This window comes from Myotis davidii, unplaced genomic scaffold (genome assembly GCF_000327345.1).
Source record: "Myotis davidii unplaced genomic scaffold, ASM32734v1 scaffold2027, whole genome shotgun sequence".
In the NCBI taxonomy this organism is placed as follows: domain Eukaryota; kingdom Metazoa; phylum Chordata; class Mammalia; order Chiroptera; family Vespertilionidae; genus Myotis; species Myotis davidii.
In genome coordinates, this window is record NW_006297890.1 from 61550 (window position 1) to 79213 (window position 17664).

General features: G+C 42.9%; 1 protein-coding gene across 1 annotated transcript in view; it reads right to left on the reverse strand.

Moving 5' to 3' along the window:
• Positions 1 to 48: 48 nt before the first annotated feature.
• Positions 49 to 17664, reverse strand: part of LOC102751554 (POU domain, class 6, transcription factor 2) — a 110369-nt gene continuing 92753 nt past the window's right edge. The window contains exons 3-5 of the mRNA XM_015570465.1: positions 11342 to 11510; positions 4490 to 4658; positions 49 to 945 (exon numbers count right to left, since the gene is read on the reverse strand). Of these exons, the coding sequence (XP_015425951.1) occupies positions 441 to 945; positions 4490 to 4658; positions 11342 to 11510 (843 nt within the window). The 3' untranslated portion in view covers positions 49 to 440. The remainder of the gene's footprint in view (positions 946 to 4489; positions 4659 to 11341; positions 11511 to 17664) is intronic.

Genomic DNA, 17664 nt, shown 5'->3' on the forward strand with positions numbered 1-17664 from the left:
TTTCGTTTTTTTTTTTTTTTTTGGTTTAGTTTTGTTTTTCTTTTTCCTTAAAATGTGTTCACATTTTCATACTATACAGAAAAAAGTATGTGGTTATTTGGTTCGCTTTTAGTCCATTAAAAAACTGGCTGTGGGGAGACAGGTGGGGGAGGGAACTAGCCTACCACACACACCTGCAGTGTGATGCATTCCTTGTTTAAAAATTTTCAAAAACAAATTCTTTTCCTTTTTTTTGAAAACCAATGGACATGTATAAACCACTCCGTCCACTTGGGAGGTTTCTTAGTCTTTTACCGATAAGGAGGATGACGAGGGCTATTTTAAATTTTTATTTTTAACTTATTATGCATTTGTTTGTTTGTTTCGTGGTCTATTGGTGGAGTCCCAAGGATGGAGCTTAGTTTCTGCGGAGTTTGCCTCTGATTCTGGTGGGCGTCCCTTTAGGAGTTTTCTTCCAGAGAGTCTGTTAAGGGCTCCAGGGGAACAGCCGTGGCAGGCTCATGCTGTTTTAAGCGTTTAATTGTGTTCTTCAGGGCTTGCCTCTTATTGCAGAACCAAACTCTAACTACCTCCCGGTCATAGTTCAGCTTTTCGGCAATTTCGGTCATTTCCTGCCCGGAGGGGTGTGTGTTCTTCTCAAAGTGGGCATTGAGGATCTCAAGGGCCTGGGGGGTGAAGGAGGTGCGCCGCTTGCGCTTTTTGGATGGTTCACTCCCGATAAACTCGGTCAGGTTCTGCATACCTGCTCGATGGCGGGCCTCAGCCTCAGCCATCCACCGCTCAAGCACCGGCTTGATCTTCTGGGCACTTTTAGGGGTGATGTCCAGCTTTTCAAACCTGGCAGGATACAAAAGGCCAGGGTTCAGTTTGGCTGTCAGACTGCTAGCTATAGTGTTCTCTTGGGCTTCCTGTGGTAGGAAAAAGTGGCTTCTCAGGATGGTGTGTCTGGGGGGAGAATTGAGAAAGAACAGTCTTAAACTGAGTCCTCTGCCAGGGTGGGCCTCCTGCCTGCCTGCCTGACTGACTGGCAGAGCGAATTCACTCCAGATTATCAGCCAGCTGCAAGGTAGCTGTGCCCGCTCAAGCCAGCACCCGCCCTCCCGCATGCCTCATGCCAGTGCATGCAGCCCACACGCGCGGACACAGACCAGGGCAGGGGAGATGGAGACAGCGCAACCCATGAGCCTTCACAATAGAAACAAAACAACTCCTAGATCTTTTTCCTGTAAACTTTCGAGATACAAGCTTTTATTTATTTATTTATTTATAAATATATTTTATTGATTTTTACAGAGAGGAAGGGAGGATAGAGAGTAGAAACATTAATGAGAGAGAAACATCAATCAGCTGCCTCCTGCACACCCCCTAATGGGCATGTGCCCGCAGCTTTTATTTTAATCACACTACACCATTCCCCCAATCTTCAGAATTCTAAGGTAGAAATTAACACCAGAAAGTGACATCAAAGACAACAGCTCTCATATTCTTTCATTGAAAATGACCCTTTTTATGTTTTCCTTAATTCCCCCATTCATTGGTCTATAGAAATATCTCTTATAACAGTTAGTGGTGGCAAATAGGACAAGTTTCTTGTACAGCTCTCTTTTCATCTTTGTGTCTCATTGTAATCTTTCTCTCTCCCCTTTCTCTCACTCTGTCTCTGTCTTCCACCCCAACCCTCTGGTAACAAACAATTTTCACCAGATGTATGTCAACAACATGTTCCCTTTTCAGGTCAGACATGTCCTGTTGCTACTTTACTGCTGGACTCAAATGGCTGGACACACTGTAATTACTATGAACGCCCATCCCCAGATGTGCTCCGGCCACCTTGTGCCTTCCAAACCCTGCCCAGCATCAGTGTACTTTTGCACCAGGGCATCAAGCTGCGTTTAGTGTGTGATATCTGCAACCTGTACTTGAATGATATTATTTTCTGTAAATGAGGGGGGCCTTCTGTACATCAATTGCCATCAGCAATTCTTTGCTACACTGACTAAAAAAAATATGAAGCATCTTGGGTAAAATTATGTAGAGTGCTTTAACATCTCGGTGTAAAAGTTATACTCATTTTCAATGCAATAGAAAAACATACAGTTCCTCTTGTTTGTTTGTTTATTCTAAATTCAAATTCATGACCCTCTGATCTGACAACTTTGGGCGCACAGAATTCTCCTCTCTCTCTTAAAGTTCAGGGCTGTTGAAAAACAGCCGTCTGATGGCGGAGTGCATCTTATGACAATAGTCTGTTTTCATAGAGCCAAAATGAACCTGCTTTCGTCAGGCAGAAATGTTTTGTAAGGAATCTTGCAAAAGGACACAAAAGGATAAGCTTCCTTTATGTGCCATGATCGTATTTTTGGAGCTGCATTTTGGATATCTTACGTTGTGATACATAGAGCAAATAGTATGAAATTTTAATGCAATTCTTCTAGCATTCACGTCCAAGCATAGTTCAAGGAGTTATTTGTTTATTTTATAAAAATAAAATACAACTTCAAGTCCTGGTCAGAGAGGGAGGAAGTACATTTTGCTTTCAATAAAAATGAATTTCATGTCATTTAGTGAGCTCATCCCTTGTGGCAAGCTTCCCCGGCACTCTCATTGTCCTGTTAATTGCCACATCACTCATTTTCCCGTCATTCCCTAGAAAAGTCCTAAAGCTCAAACTCTTCACAGCGCCATGGCACGGGGAGGAAGCCTATGATAGGGGTGTCCAGTCATATTGGTGGTGTTTTTTCCTCTGTGTCTCTAATTAGGAGGAACTTATCAAAACAGCACCTGGGAGTCCCTGCAGCAAAGAAGGGAGAAGTGACACCTGTGTGTGCAGATTTCTTTCACCTTTAAATGAACTCGAATTGTTTCTATGTCAGATTTTGGTTTCTTTTAAGACTTTCTTTCTTTTCTTTCTTTTTTTTTTTTCATGGTAGCGAGCTCATAAAATCATCTCACTGAAATACCAGAAGCTACAGAAAGGCCAAAAAAGTCGAGGCATCGACATATTCTTTTATACAATGAATTCCCAGGTCTCTGATCATTTCAGCCATAGCTTTTTGGCCTCCCCCGGGGAAGACTTTAGACATCAACATATTTGATTGGGAATGCCCAAGAAACACTCCCTATGGCAGTGAAAACATTAGATAGCACTTAAACCTATAGAAGGAAATCAGATTTTAGGGCTAAAAATAAGCCAAAGAGGACCTTAGTAACAATAGCAAATTGGCAACAACTTCAAAACCTGTGGCTGCCTTTATCGCAAGGCTGTCAAGATGAACCAAAATTAATGTTTCCCAACAGGGAGCAGCAGCATTCGTATCACTGATGCTGCTTGTTAGTGTTGATGCTCCTGTACATATTGTTTGGAATAACATATACAAGCCTTGAAACAAATTTCCCAGCAGCAGTCTCCTTGTGTAGACTGAATAAAGGTTATTTTCTACAGGGAGGTATCTTATAAGAAAAAACAGTAGGGGAGGCCATAGAAGTGAGAGGATCCTATGGAGCTTTTTGTATTTAACAACAATCAATGGGTTTTATGGAAAATCATTGAGCAAAATGTAAGCTGCAAGCTACTACCCCATACTGATGTTATTTATAACCTGAGTCTCAAACTGCAGGAAAAGTACACTTCCGTCCTTTGGGGAATACATTAAAAGTATAAAGAGCAGATAAAAAGGCAGCATTTCATGGATCACCAAGAACAAAATCCACTTAAGTGAGTTTAGAGTTGGTTTCTTGGCTGTTCCTGATGGAGGAGGACTCATAAGGCATTGCCCAAGAGGAAAAAGCGCTTCCCGAAGTGCCTTTGTTGCCTCATGCATAAACAGCGGATTAGTGCAACACACACATGCATGCGCGCGGCTGCTTCTGGCGGCTTGACCCAGATCAACTTGAACACAACCAAGGCTGGATTCTGTTCTTTCTTTATTTTAGAATTTTTTTTGGGGGGGGTGTTGGAAAGGGGGTGGGCCAGATTCGGCCAGATTCTCAGGACCCCTTTTTGGAGCCACGTAAAGCAGGTGCTTCTTTTTTAAAAAAATGTGCTTTTAAACTGGTATCTGAGAAGGAGAGGTAAAAGCTCCTTTGAGGCCCCAAGGTGGTTCATTTGCTTTATGGTGAGTTTTCTTGGGAAATCCTGGCAGCCATCCCTTCACAGAAATAGTGGGGGCATGAGCCCCCACCGGGACCGGCAGCTTTCCATTTGCACCGACACCCACCTGCAGCCTGGAGGAGGCTGGGGTAGGGTCTTTCCCAGGAGGCCGCCTTGGAGGTTCTCTGAGTTGACAGGAGTTGCCAAGCCAGGGCCCGCAAGTCTGCGTCAGCACCTTCATTCCCATCGCGACCACCCATTTCAACACGGAGCCGCCCCACACCTTGTTCCCACCCTGGACCCCTCCGGCTTTGCCCACCCGAAGAAGAAAAGCCGAGCTGCAAGGGCAGAGGAGGCCCAGGCCGGCCGGGAGAGGCGAAGCATGCAGGCGCGGGTTACCTGCAGATGGCTGACTGGCTGTACGCGGGGCCCTCTGTGGCACTGAGGGCCTGTCCCACCTGAGTCTGCGTCAGCCCCAGGGACAGGCGCCGGATTTTAAAAGCTTTGGCAAATTCTCGGATCTCCTCCAGATTAACCCCATCCACCTCACCCGCTGCCGTTTGGGGATCTGTAGAGATGTTTTTAAAAACAGGATCAATATGTCAGCATACATCTAGTCACATCTGTTTCTTATGGCTTATGGGAAAACGGTCCTCATTCAAGCAGAGCAGTGGGGAAACCAACATGGCATGATGTTCCCTTGGTCTCCCAGGTGAGGCGCCCAAGCCCCCATCCTCAGCACCTCCACACGTTATCCTTCAAGATATTCCCATTGCAGATAAAACCAAAGGCTGCTCACACCGCCACTTCCACAATACAAGAGCATCTTCCTCAGGGCTTAACAAAGAGCCAGGGCAGGAAGGCACCTGCTACAGGGGAGGCAACATAACGATGTCCAAATATTGTGCAAAAATATAAGATGGGCAAGGTTTCAATTTGAACTGTCTTAATTGGAATCTTGAGTGCTAAAAAGTGCCCTTGGAAGAAAATAGTGTTTTGTATTTTTCCTTCACTCAGTCACCAATGCAGCCAGGCTAATAGATGGCAAAATTGCCTAATTTCTCATGTTCACATGAACCCTTCGAAAGAGCATGCTTATGATGAAGCTGTGAGGATAATACATCCCCCCTCCACCAAGCAGTTTACGGACCCTGCTGCCTTTGTCCCTGGAAAGGGCACATAATAAAAATACCTACGGCGGGCAGGCTCCTTTGGCGCCAGATAACTCGGTCAATTAAGGACTTACCAAGGGAAATGACACAACAGCTGGAGAATGAAACTCCCCTCCCCTGGTGACTGATCCCTGGATAAATGAAAGCACACACCAAGCAGGAGACAGCATGGGCTGGGGATGGTGGAAGATTTCAAAGTGCGGCTGGACCCCGCCTGGAGCGAAGCCATTCTCCCTGCCTGCTGATTCCATTGTTCTCCACCTCATTCCTAGGGCGCAGGTGAAAAGTTTTTCTCGTCCTCTCTCTGCACAATAACCCATCCATTTCAATACCTTTGAGTACTTGTCTAAGGATTGTGGTGGACTATAGTATCCGTCTGGGCTCAGGGCTCTAAACACTCTTATCATGAAAAGAAAGAAATATTTGCATCCCCAAGAGTCCATTTTTCTAGGACTGGGTTAAGTCCCACCCGCACAGTGGCCTGGCGCAGCCTGAAGGGTTAGCTAGGGATTCTGGGAGGTCTCATCCACACACAACAGCCTTGAATCCCTCCTCTAATTTCTTCCTTTAAAAAATTCCTAGAGCAGAGGTTAACAACGAGCAACTTTTCAGCAAATAAAACTCAGCTTTTCTGGTACTTACACATTTGTTTAATTACTTGCCAACATTTAAACATTGGGAAGTTTCTAAAAAAAACCCCACAACCCTCTAGATTTTTCATGTTCTTTTGAAACGTTAGAAGATTTGGCTGCACCAGGGCTACATTTGAACTTGGGAACAAGCAGTTAGCTGGAACAGACTCTGGCTGTCCCCCGCCCCCCCCCAAACCCTTCTCAGACCTGCTGCCTTGCTGAACCCATTTTGCGTTGCCAAGGCGAGATTGGTGCTGGGTGGTGGTGGGGAAGGTGGAAAAGTCTTAGCACAATGGTTCTGGCCCCCAAAAGGCCACAGTATATACACAGAACAGGGGTGCAGTATATCTGTGGTATTAACATTTCATGGGGGAAGGAGGGCAATTAGGATAAAAAAAGTGCAAAAAGACTCCTTATGGGGTTGGGTGTGGGATGCGAGGATTATAGCAGAATAATCGTGGAAGCACTCTGGTTAGAACAGAGAGGGACACTTGTAAGAAATGGCCCAGTGAAGGAGGGGCCCGGCCTCTCTCCAGGGGAGCAGGCAGGGGGGCCTGGCAGACCTTCAAGTGTGGGCAGTGGAGCTTCAAAACCGAGGGTGAGAGAATGGAAGCCAGAGACTGCCCTTGTGACAGTGTGGCTTGTGGGAAGGTGGTGGACTTAATTTGGCAGGTGTGAGAGTCACCTGGGGTCCAGGGATGTGCATTTTTAACATGTACCACAGGGGGTTCTGATGCAACAGATCCCTGGACTGCACAGACAGAGGCCTTCTCTGTGGCTCTGACATGACCAAGTCTGGCCATGGCATCTTCCGCATGTCACTGTCTTTTTTGAATCCTTTTGCCACTTTTATTCACCAGGTTCCACTCCACAGAGAACTTGTTTTGCCACTTGTGTAAGACTGGTGGGGCCAGAAGGGAAGGGCTCCTGGTCAGGCACCCTGTTCTTGCTCTTCCCCATCCCAACCCCCACTGTATACAGCAAGTGGCAAACATCTGGGTGCCAGTGGGCTGGGGTGAGCAGTGTAGTCTGGAGTTGGGGAGAGAGTTTGTTTCTGAGCAAAGCTAAGTAGCCTGTGTGGGAAGTAAAGTTGTGCTTTCTATTAGGCCCATCTTGAGATCAATGGGAATCAGTTGAGTTCACCAGCTGGTGAAAGGTGGGTCTTGAATTTGGAAGGATGTCCCTCATCTGCTCCAGACCCAGGGCCTGCACAGCCACCAGATTAAGCCATGCAGTACCAGGCCGGTTTTTGACTTGGGCTGAATTTTATGTAAATCTATTCAACCTTATTTCTCTCTCTTCCCCTGCTGCTTTTATCGTTTGTCTCCTTACTAGTTCCTGGAGACCAGGAACTAAATGTGTGTGTGTGTGTGTGTGTGTGTGTGTGTGTGTGTGTGTGATTGTGCAGGTTGCTTTTTGCCAGATCACTGACAATAATCAGAGTTGGAAAGGAAGCTATGGACTCTCACCCCTGGTGCATTGAGCAGTGTTGCTATCAAACTTGACTCTAAGGCTCACAGCGGTAGGCACCTGTCTCACTGAGCCCAGTGGCTTCTGTGAGGCCCCACACAGGCATTTATTACACCAGAGACAGAATTCCTTCTCTTCTCTCACACGTTTTCCACTCTTGTCTTTTTCCCGGTTCTACTTAGCATGTAACTGATAAGATAGATTTCCTTGTGAAATTGAAACAGGGAGATGATCTATCGGACAAAGGCCCAGGGAGGAGAAATCAGTCTCACATTGTAAAATTCGTTGGTTGCTGGAGATGAGCTGCCTGGCTCTCTTTATATTAGGGCTCTTATCCATAAAATCAGATGGCAAAATGCCTTATTATGGTTTTGATCCATAGGTCTCAAGACTACAAAAGTCTCACCATGCAAAGAAGGGGCCCACCCTGGAAAGAAGGGGCCCACCCATGAGGCCTTGTAAGTTTACCCTGATTATTCCATGTGTAACTTGTCTTCACACACTGTGAGAGTTCATTAGATGGTGTCTATAAGATGTTTTGAATTAATTAAAAGAGCTGATGCTATCTTTTCTGATTCTGAAGTTTCTGTCTTCAACTCTTGAGGGTTTTTTCCTGCTGTTTGAATAGTTCCTCTTCCTTAAGGAATAAGGGGGTGGGCAAAAGGCAGTTTAGGATTACAAAAATCCAAGAATAAACTCTTGTGTTTTGCATACGCACAACTGTAGATCTACATTTGCCCACCCCCGTATGCTTTTCTGATTGAGCAGGGAAATGAAAAAAAAAAAAAAATGAGGCCTTGTAAGTGGAAGCCCTCCCGGAATGTCACCTCAGCTCTCAAATTAGCTCAGAGGTTGACATTCCACCCTGGGATGTGTCAATCTGGCTTTCTGTCATTCATTCTCCTGGCTCTGGGAGGCTGTACCGGTTTTAAGGATGAATCTGAGGCCGTATTGATGGGACCTCAGAGGGAGCCCTCAGGTCGTGCACAGGCTGGATTCAGCACCTCCAATCAGCTCTAGGACAACCTGGTCTGGGTTTCTCTGCACCTTTTATAGGAAGTGGCACCTTTTGTAGAAGTTTGCTCCAGATGAAGACAGCCCAATATATTAATTACAGGACCAGAGAGACTAGCAATGACCGCCAGGGTCCACCCTGAATCTTTCCCTTGTTAGAGGAGCCAGAAGATCGACCTATATGGGGTCTAACTGACGTGGAGATTTAGAATAAACTGGCATTGAAAATTGGCAGTGACTTGTAATATAGTGATGATGTTTCCCAAACTAATCTGGAATGCACGGGCTGAAAAGTAATAAGATTTTTATGGGTGCTAAATGCAAATGGTGTGAAAACAAACCCGCTCTGTAGAATCTGAGTGTGTGGTCACTTGGCCAATACTGAACTGAGTGCTCAGGACAGATGTGTTGTTTAGTTTTTAAAATCTAACTCCTTCCAACTGTTAGCCTGGGCATCCGTGTAAGAGGTTGTCAAGTGGGCTGTTGAATAATCACCACCTCTCAATATCACCCTTCTATAACCTCTGCTTGTGGGATTCTTATAGAAGAAATATGCATCTTTAAAAAAGCTGCCAAGCATGAATTAACTGCCTTATGTAAACATCCATCTGCTTTTCAGTGCTATTCTCACAGCAAATAATGGACGTATTTACCAAATATTTCTGAGAAATAAAAAACCATTTGGGAACATACAATGCAATTTGGGAGAACAGCTTACTTGCAATATGGTGACTTCACTGGGTTGTGGAAAATGATGTGAATTGTGATTATGTGAACCAGGGGTTCCTCTGTGCCACAAACTGTCGCCATGCATCTTTACATTCACTTTATAGCTTTGGTTTTCCTGGTATTGACTATCAGCCCTTTGTTGTCTATGAATCAAATTTACAGATCAGGGGTTCAAGACAAGTGTACTGAAAAACCAAACCCAGCAAAGAATAAAGAATCCCAAATCTACCTATATTTAAGCAGTACTGTGTAAATCAACCCAATTTGGGACATTTTCCAAGTCAATTGTTTGACTCTTCTAGACTTTCCAAAAGTCCTGCTTATAGAAAGTATATTCACCTCTGATGACTGTAGAGACTGATCAAGGTCTAACGTAAGGCAAGCTGTGTAGCTGCTGTGAACACGTATTGTGCAGATGTCCTAATGAATGTGCATACCTGGTAATCCTGAGCCCAGATGTGGTGTTCTTTGCACATGAAGATCCCGTTATCATTGCTAACACATTGATTCTGCGTTCTTTTGCCTGGAGTGGGGAAGATTTTTGTATGACTTGCCCACTTCAGTTCATCTGGAACAATGATAGGTTGTTGAACCCTTTGAGTATGATATGGGGCGGTCATTAACCAAGGTTCTGACCACAGGATCAACTATGACCTTGCTTTTTGGAGGAATTTGTTGCTCCATTTACCATCTGAACTCAATTTAAGGATTAACTACTATAGCAAGTCCTTCTATTCTATCTCAGCTTCTAAAACTGAGATAACCAGGTACTATATCTTCAGTGTCCCTATACATATGTTGATCATAGCATTCATTTTGCTTTATTCTCTGTATTTTTTGGTAATCAGTTCCCTGGTGCATACACAGTGCTCAATAAATGTGTTTATTTTTCTGTTTAGGTTGACTGACCCTTTGTTTTCCCTGTAATTTAACCTACATAACAACTGCATCTGAAGTATGGGGTTAGGGCTCCCTACATTAGCCTATGTGCAGATTAGGTGAATTTAATCTTGGACAAAAAGAATTTTAATTGCATATTTCATGCTTGATAATATATTTCATAATATGCAAGATGTCTAGTTTTTCTCTTCAGATTGGCTCAGAGAAAAGCTCTTATGTTTTAATTATAAGGCATGGGCCCAGGCTTTTAAAAATATTCAAAGATATTCAGGTGATTTGCTATATTTTGTCATTCAAATTTCACTGGATAAAACTCATGTGTAAGCATTCTATCTTTTATAGCAGCTCTGGTGTATAGAATATATACAATCCATGGACTTAGACGTCTTGGGTTATCATCCTGGCTTTGTCACCCATTATATTGGTCATTCAGGGTGCCAGGGTCTCTCAACTAAGACTGAATCTGGTTCCTCTGACATAAGATGGTCAAAATGGGTTGCACTTTTCAGGTTCCACTTGATGCTAGGTTCAATATCTAAAAAGGAGGACTTACAATACCTTGTGAGTATTAAAATGAGTAAAATATTGAAAGTGCCTTGAAAATCCTACAAATGAAAGCTCAAACAGTAGTTTGAGAAATCACTCCATGTACTATTACTCATCAGAATATACTGCATGTGCTATTCATTCTGTAGTCGGGTTTTGAGACATAAGGGAATTATCTAAGTAACATACTCAAAATATGTAGCAACTGTAAGTCCAGTGATGGCTCTAGCCCATCAGCTTCCCCAACATGCCCCTGGGGGCAGCTCATTGTGCACACACAGCTACCCACCCTCAGGCACGCTCTCTTTTATTTCCTTTGCCACCTACTAATAGAATGGCAGGAGACTTCAAACACACAGAAAAGCATTTTGACCTGTGGGCTCAGTGCCTGCTGTTGGTTATTTCAGTTCTGAGCTATATGGCTCATGCCCTGCAAGCTGATCAGTTCCTCCCTTCTGAGTGGCAGGACTGACTCAGCACATCAGAAAGCACTTGAAATGGAAACCAGTCCCTACAGGTACGTATGGAGGGGGTGTGCTTCGCGGGCCTGCATCCCAAAGGAACCATCTGGCCCATAGCATGGACTCCATACAAATATTGGCTTAGCAGGGCCAGAAATTCCTCTTCGAGGTTGAGCTAATAAAAAAGAGAGAGGAAGGTATAGTACGAGAAAGAGATAGATAGATAGATAGATAGAAGAGAACAGAAGAGAGGAGAGGAGAGGAGAGCATTGCAAACAGGCAACAAGGAGGCCATTATGACTTAACTGAGCCAGAAAGGATACTTACTGCTGACTAACTGGCCCACGCTCAAAGCTGAAGAAGAGGAGGACGAGGAGGAGGAGGAAGAAGCCTGCCGGACAGGGCTTTGAGACATGGATGCTTGGCTGTGAGCCAGGTGCAGAAGATTGCCTTGGGAGGCTGCTTGACCCACTGACGTCTGGGAGGGTTGGTGGAGCTACAGGGGAAGATGTAAGAAACACACAAGTGAATGAAAAATTAGGAGGAAAATGCTAGGGACCAGAAGTTTCATCTGCGGGTGAATCATTTTATTTCCAAGAATATGTACTTCTTAGGAAGAGCGAACATCCTCCTACCCAGCAGGCAGGATTTTTTTGGGTATGTAATATGTTGCTGCTTGCTTGACAGGCATTTTATTAGTAATTCTAAATATATTATTAATTCCCTACTTGGCTCACTGGAGCACCCAATTTTCTACCTTTCTTGAACACCGTGTATAGCTTTCTGCCTGTTCAAACAATTACAGCACATCTGACTGGCTTTGTAAGTACATGTAGATGAACTGTAATGCTTACAATCAACTTGGAATGCAAAACTCAGTTATAAAGGTCTGGCTGTGTCCAGCCAGTTGTCTTAGGTAACTGGTGTTTTTAGGCAATTCCCAATTTAATAAGGCTGACTGAATATGAGAACTTTCTGCTCTCCCAGACCAAGGAGTCTGGGTGTATTACTGTGGAGCCAGGAAAAAGACTCTCTAATATCTGATAGAAAATTAAGAGAGAAATTGGGGCAGTCAGGACAAAAATATCTATAAACATTTGTAGATCTCACTGGTCACTTCCCTACTCTCCGCCAGCACTCCATTTAGGACTCTCATGCACTCTCTCATTTAATTCTCATGTCAGCCTGAAATTTTTTTATTAATCCTCACCTGATGCCTCTCACACTCGTCCTGACCAGGACCAGGGATTGAACCTGCTGCCCTTCAGTGTGCAGGCCGACACTCTAGCCACTGAGAAACACCGGCCAGGGTGTGGGTTATTGATTTGACTGCTTTTTTTTTTTATAAACAAGAAAGCTGAGGCACTGAGAGGTTAGAGGTGTTGTAGGTACACCCAGTAGGTGTGGAGGAGCTGGTCCCTGGATGACCTCTGACCCTGGGCTCAAGCTCTTAGTCACAAGTAAGAATTTACTTCATTTTAAAAATTCTGTGTGACTTAAGGAACTCTATTTTTATGTCCATTTATTCATGACTCCTTCACAGGTTATCAAAGGACTGTTGTTCTGAGAGGTGAGAAGAGCTCCGCTGAGGAGAGGAGGGAGAGAGGAAGGGGAAGTGAGTGTGGGTGCCAGGAACACTTAAGGCCGTGGAAGCATCTCTTTTGATCCGTGTCTTGCCCTCCTAGAAAGCTGACACAGGGGGCAGCCCAGGACCCTGAGCAGGTGCAGGAGAGGCCTCAGCAGGGGCCATCTGCCACCTTTGTTAACTGGACACAGTGCTTTTGGCTTACAAAGTGCTTTCATAGCCATCATCACACTCACAGGGGGGTAGGAAGGGTTTTAGGAAAGGAAGTCAGCCTGTGAGTAGAATCAGGTCAGGCCCTGAACTTTGATGTGTGAGCCACCTTCTCAGGATCTGAGAGCCTGAAATGTTACAATGCCACATTTGCCATTGCTTTCCCAGTGTGTGTGTGTGTGTGTGTGTGTGTGTGTGTGTGTCTGTGTTCATTTCTTTCACTGAACTTTATTGAGATATAATTTACACATAATAAAATACAATCCTTTTCAAGCATACAGTTTGATGAATTTGTCAAAAATATATACCTGTGGAACCACCATCATAAGCAAGATATAGAACCTCCCCATTATTCCACAAAATTCCCTAATTCCCTTTGCAATCAGTTTTCCCTCAACTCCCAGCCCCAGACAACCACTGCTCTGCTTTCTGCCTGTGCACTTGTTTGACATGAATCTGGAAGTGGAGTAATTCAGGATGTACTTTTCTTTGTACCTGGCTTCTTTTGCTCGGATACTATTTTTGAGATCCATCCATTTTGTCGCATATATCAGTAGCTCATTCCTTTTTTATTGCTGAATGGTATATATAGTATATATCTATATCTAAATCTATGATATAAATTGTTTACCCCATTCATCAGTCGAGGCACATTTGGGTTATTTCTAGTTTGGAGCTTTCATGAATGAAGCTGTTATAAACAAGCCTTTGTGTGTCCTGTGTTTTCACTTCTCTTACGTAAACACCTAGGAGTGGAATTGTGGTGATCACTGGATCATACTGTAAATGCATATTTAACTTTTAAAAAACTACCAAGCCAATATCCAAAGTGATTGTAGCATTTTATATTCTCACCAGCAATGTATGAAAATTCTAGTTGCTTCACATCATTGCCAACACTTGGAAATATCAGTTTTTTAAACCACCAATTAACATTTTGCCTTCAGACAGTTGTTAGTAAGGTGCTACTTTGGAAATGTGTTTAAGAAGCTATTCCTTTTGGGGTTCCCCATGATAATGCTTTTGCTCCCTGGAATCACACCATATTCCTGTGCGGCAGATGTGCCTGGCATGATTATGAGACTTAACCGACTGGTCTAAGACCATGTGGTCTGCTGAATGTTAGAATCTAGATTCCTATTGTAGTTCAGGGCTCCATGATGCCACCCTGTCCCCTACAGAATTGCCAGCAGTTACATTTCAAGTGAACATCCTTATCGTTACAAGACTGTGCTAAGTGGAGGCTACGTTGTAGACTAAAGATAGTTATAATCATCATGGAATCCAAATTAATATGCATCAAGCATCTGCCTAAAGTAATTAGCCAATCTGCTGAGCATATAATCAACAATTATATCCAGCAAATTTTGTTCTAGGGACACACATTAAAGATTAAATCTATTTTAATTTGTTCAATAAAATGTGATGGATGTTTGCATGTCAGTCTTGCCCCTCTAACCTACTGAGTTGTCCTTCTAAATATTGTTATGAGACAAAAGCTTTTTACAGTTTTGAGTTTCTGAATCATGAGATAGTCTTCAGTGTTACCGCTTCATCAATATTTTATTGGACTTGGGTGTGGTAAAGTACCATCAAGGAACTAGATAAGACAATAATCAATTTAAATTTTCTTCCTCAGAACAACTCAGTAAAGAAAAAATGACAAGGCTGCAGTCTCACTTAGAAGTCACTAAAGCAAGCGAGGGTTTATGCATTTAGCTATGCAGGAGGAAGAATTTGAAAGGAAAATAAAATAGTTCTTTCAAGAGCTTGTTCTATGTCTACATAGTCAAAGAGAAAGACGAATCTAAGATATCCAAAAATATAAGGAAGATATATTTCTTCCAAAGGAAATAAATCTATTTGTAAGGACTCTGGGGGTCCTGCTTACCTTCTAGAGTTCAACCAGGCAGTTCAGAAAAACCAATAAAAATTAGAAAAATTTCTTACTTGTCAAGAATCAAGATTATAAAAGCAGTATCATCCTAATGGAGCCCATCTATCTTCTTCCAATTGCCAGGATAGACACGTATTTGTTAATTCCAAAATCACTTGTGAGCCCAGATAGACTAGCTTATTGTGCATATCAAAACCATCTCAGAGATTGACTTCTCTTTCATTACTTCTCCCCTAAAAAAAAAGAGGATATTAGAGGTAACATTTCTGTTACCTCCCATGCCTAAAGCTGCAATTCTTTCAGGTAAACTCTATAAATAGTCCGATCTTTGATATGCTTGGTGTAAATATTTTAGTGCATTAATCTTTAGAAAGAAATATTTCTGAAGATTAATGCACTAAAATACTTATATTGAATCACAGAGTTTTTTTTCCCATCAAGTAGCTTAAAACTGAGATTGAAGCTACTTCATGAACTATCAACGCTGGGATTCAATATAAGCATTTAATATAATTTAAATAAGCAGCATTAGAAAAATGTTATTTTATTAGATTTAATTATGTTCGGTTTTCAGACACTGACACTGTGAAAATCATATGTATTTGTATGGATGATTATTGGCAAAAGAAATAGGTGTATAAATACCTAAAACATAACTGGCCACAAAAATTGAAATAGATTACCAAAAGAAAATGCAGGAGTGAGGGAATTACTAGAAGCACAAAAGTTCCTTCTCTTTCTTGGAGGGAAAGGGAAACTTAGCTTCTATAAAGGCAGATGTTTCATTCTATTGCCTTCCTCTTGAGAGGCACCTCTATGGACACTATTTATTAGATGCTTCCCATGTGCTTTTATATACATTATTTTTTCAACCCGGGTATGTACCCTGACCGGGAATCGAACCATGACCTCCTGGTTCATAGGTTGACACTCAACCAGTGAACCACGTCAGCCAGGCTATATACATTATTTTTAAATCTTGGACCAGCTCTCTTTTATAGGCACTGATAACCACCACAGAAGAGGAAACTGACTTTAAAAGATTACATGGCTTACCTAGTATAAGTACTACACAGCTGGAATAAGTGAGCTTTGAATGTAGGTAAGCCTGATTCCAGAGCCAGCACTCCTTCCACCAGGAGCTTCTCAACTCCTGGTGACCACTGGAGGTGAGTGGTTGTGAGTCAGAGAAACAGCAGGAAGCCTTAGTTGAGAGGCGTGGGAACAAATGAGATGTGTTCTAGCTGAGCATGGCGACCTGCACTTTAGAGTTGATAGCACTTGTGTAGATCATGATCGACCCGTCTGAACACATTTCATCTGTGTGTTGAAATGTGAAAATATAAATATTTTTCTAGTTTAGGATTATTTTCTGCAGGTTCCAAAGTATATAAAATATCGTATTTTAAACAAGATACTTTTAGGTGGCTAGAATGTTATCTAAAAATGTAATGATTTTGGTGTAGTCTATGACGCTATAGGAGTTGTCTATAGATTGTCCTTTGCCTAGTAAAATTAATCCTGGTTACCGGTTGTACCCCAAACTTACTTTTCTCTTTCCTGTTTATATGGTCATATTTTCTATTTTTTTACGATAGCTTTACTAGACTGCCTAAAGGAGCTGGAGTTTACCTCTGAGTTCCAATAATCACTTTCCTGCCTTTTTTTTGAGCTGTAAGTCAGATGTAAATAGGCTGTTAGCTGAATTATGTCCGACCCTAAATTCATATATGTTGAAGTCCTAACCCCCAGTACTTCAGAATGGGGCTATATTTGGAGATAGGGTCTTCAAAGAGATAATTAAGTTAAAATGAGGTGATTAGGGTGGAACCTCATCTAATATGACTGGTGTCCTTAGAAGAAGAGGGGATTAGCACACAGACAGGTAGGAAGGAAAGATCATGTGAGGATACAGGGAGAAGACAGCCATCTGCAAGACAAGGAGAAGCCTCAGAAGAAACCAACCCAACTGACACATTGATCTTGAACTTCTAGCCTTCAGAATGGTGAGGCAAGGCATGTCTGTTGCTTAAGCCGCCCGAGTTGACTAATGCAGGCTGAAAGGATGGAGAGTCTACACAAAAAGAGGGAAGAGGCAGTTCCTGTTAGCCTGGGCCTCAGCATGATCAGAGAGGAGGAGGGAACAGTGTCCATTCCGAACAGGGAATGAATGAGACACAGGGAAGACCAGGATTCAGTCTGAAAAGCTTTATACAGGCACATCTTGTTTTCTTGTATTTCACTTTATTGTGCTTCAAGGAGACTGTGTTTCTTAAAAAGTGAAGCAAGACCCTCCACCAGCAAAACGGTGACGACTCACTTTATTGTGATACTCGCTTTACCGTGCTGGTCTGGAGCTGAATCTGAAATATCTCCGAGATGTGCCTGCACTTCCTGCTGCCACTCTCGGGCTGGCTTCATTGGTTTGTTAGTGTTGGCTGGCACTGCCAGGGTGTTTAATATATTCAACAAAAATAGATTCAAGTACAAGCACACCCTCAACGCTTTCTTGATTTTCTGTGCCACCGCTCCCCATCTATCTTCTGTGTGTAACACAGTATATCCTTAATAATGTTTTAGTTTCTGGAATAAAGCATCTGCTAATTAAATTCACGATCGATATAAAAATAAGTGGTGTGACAAGTGTCTTGGAAAATGGAATAATATGCAGAACGTGCTAGACAAGTTGGAAAAGTAAATGCATATACGCGGTAAAATTCAAATGGGATTAAATATAGAGAAATTCATTTGGGGAGGACAGAACTCTCCAAATGCTCAAATGCAAAAGGAGGGAGGTCTGGCCTCTTCTAAATATGTCAGGGAGCCATAATGAACCACAAGCTAAGACTCCAGCGGGGGCAGTGGAGAAAGTGGATATAACCCTGGGAAGTTGAGCAGAGGTGAGAATAAGCAGGACATTGTGACTCGCCCCGCCCTCTGTCCCCCCTGCCCCCTCTG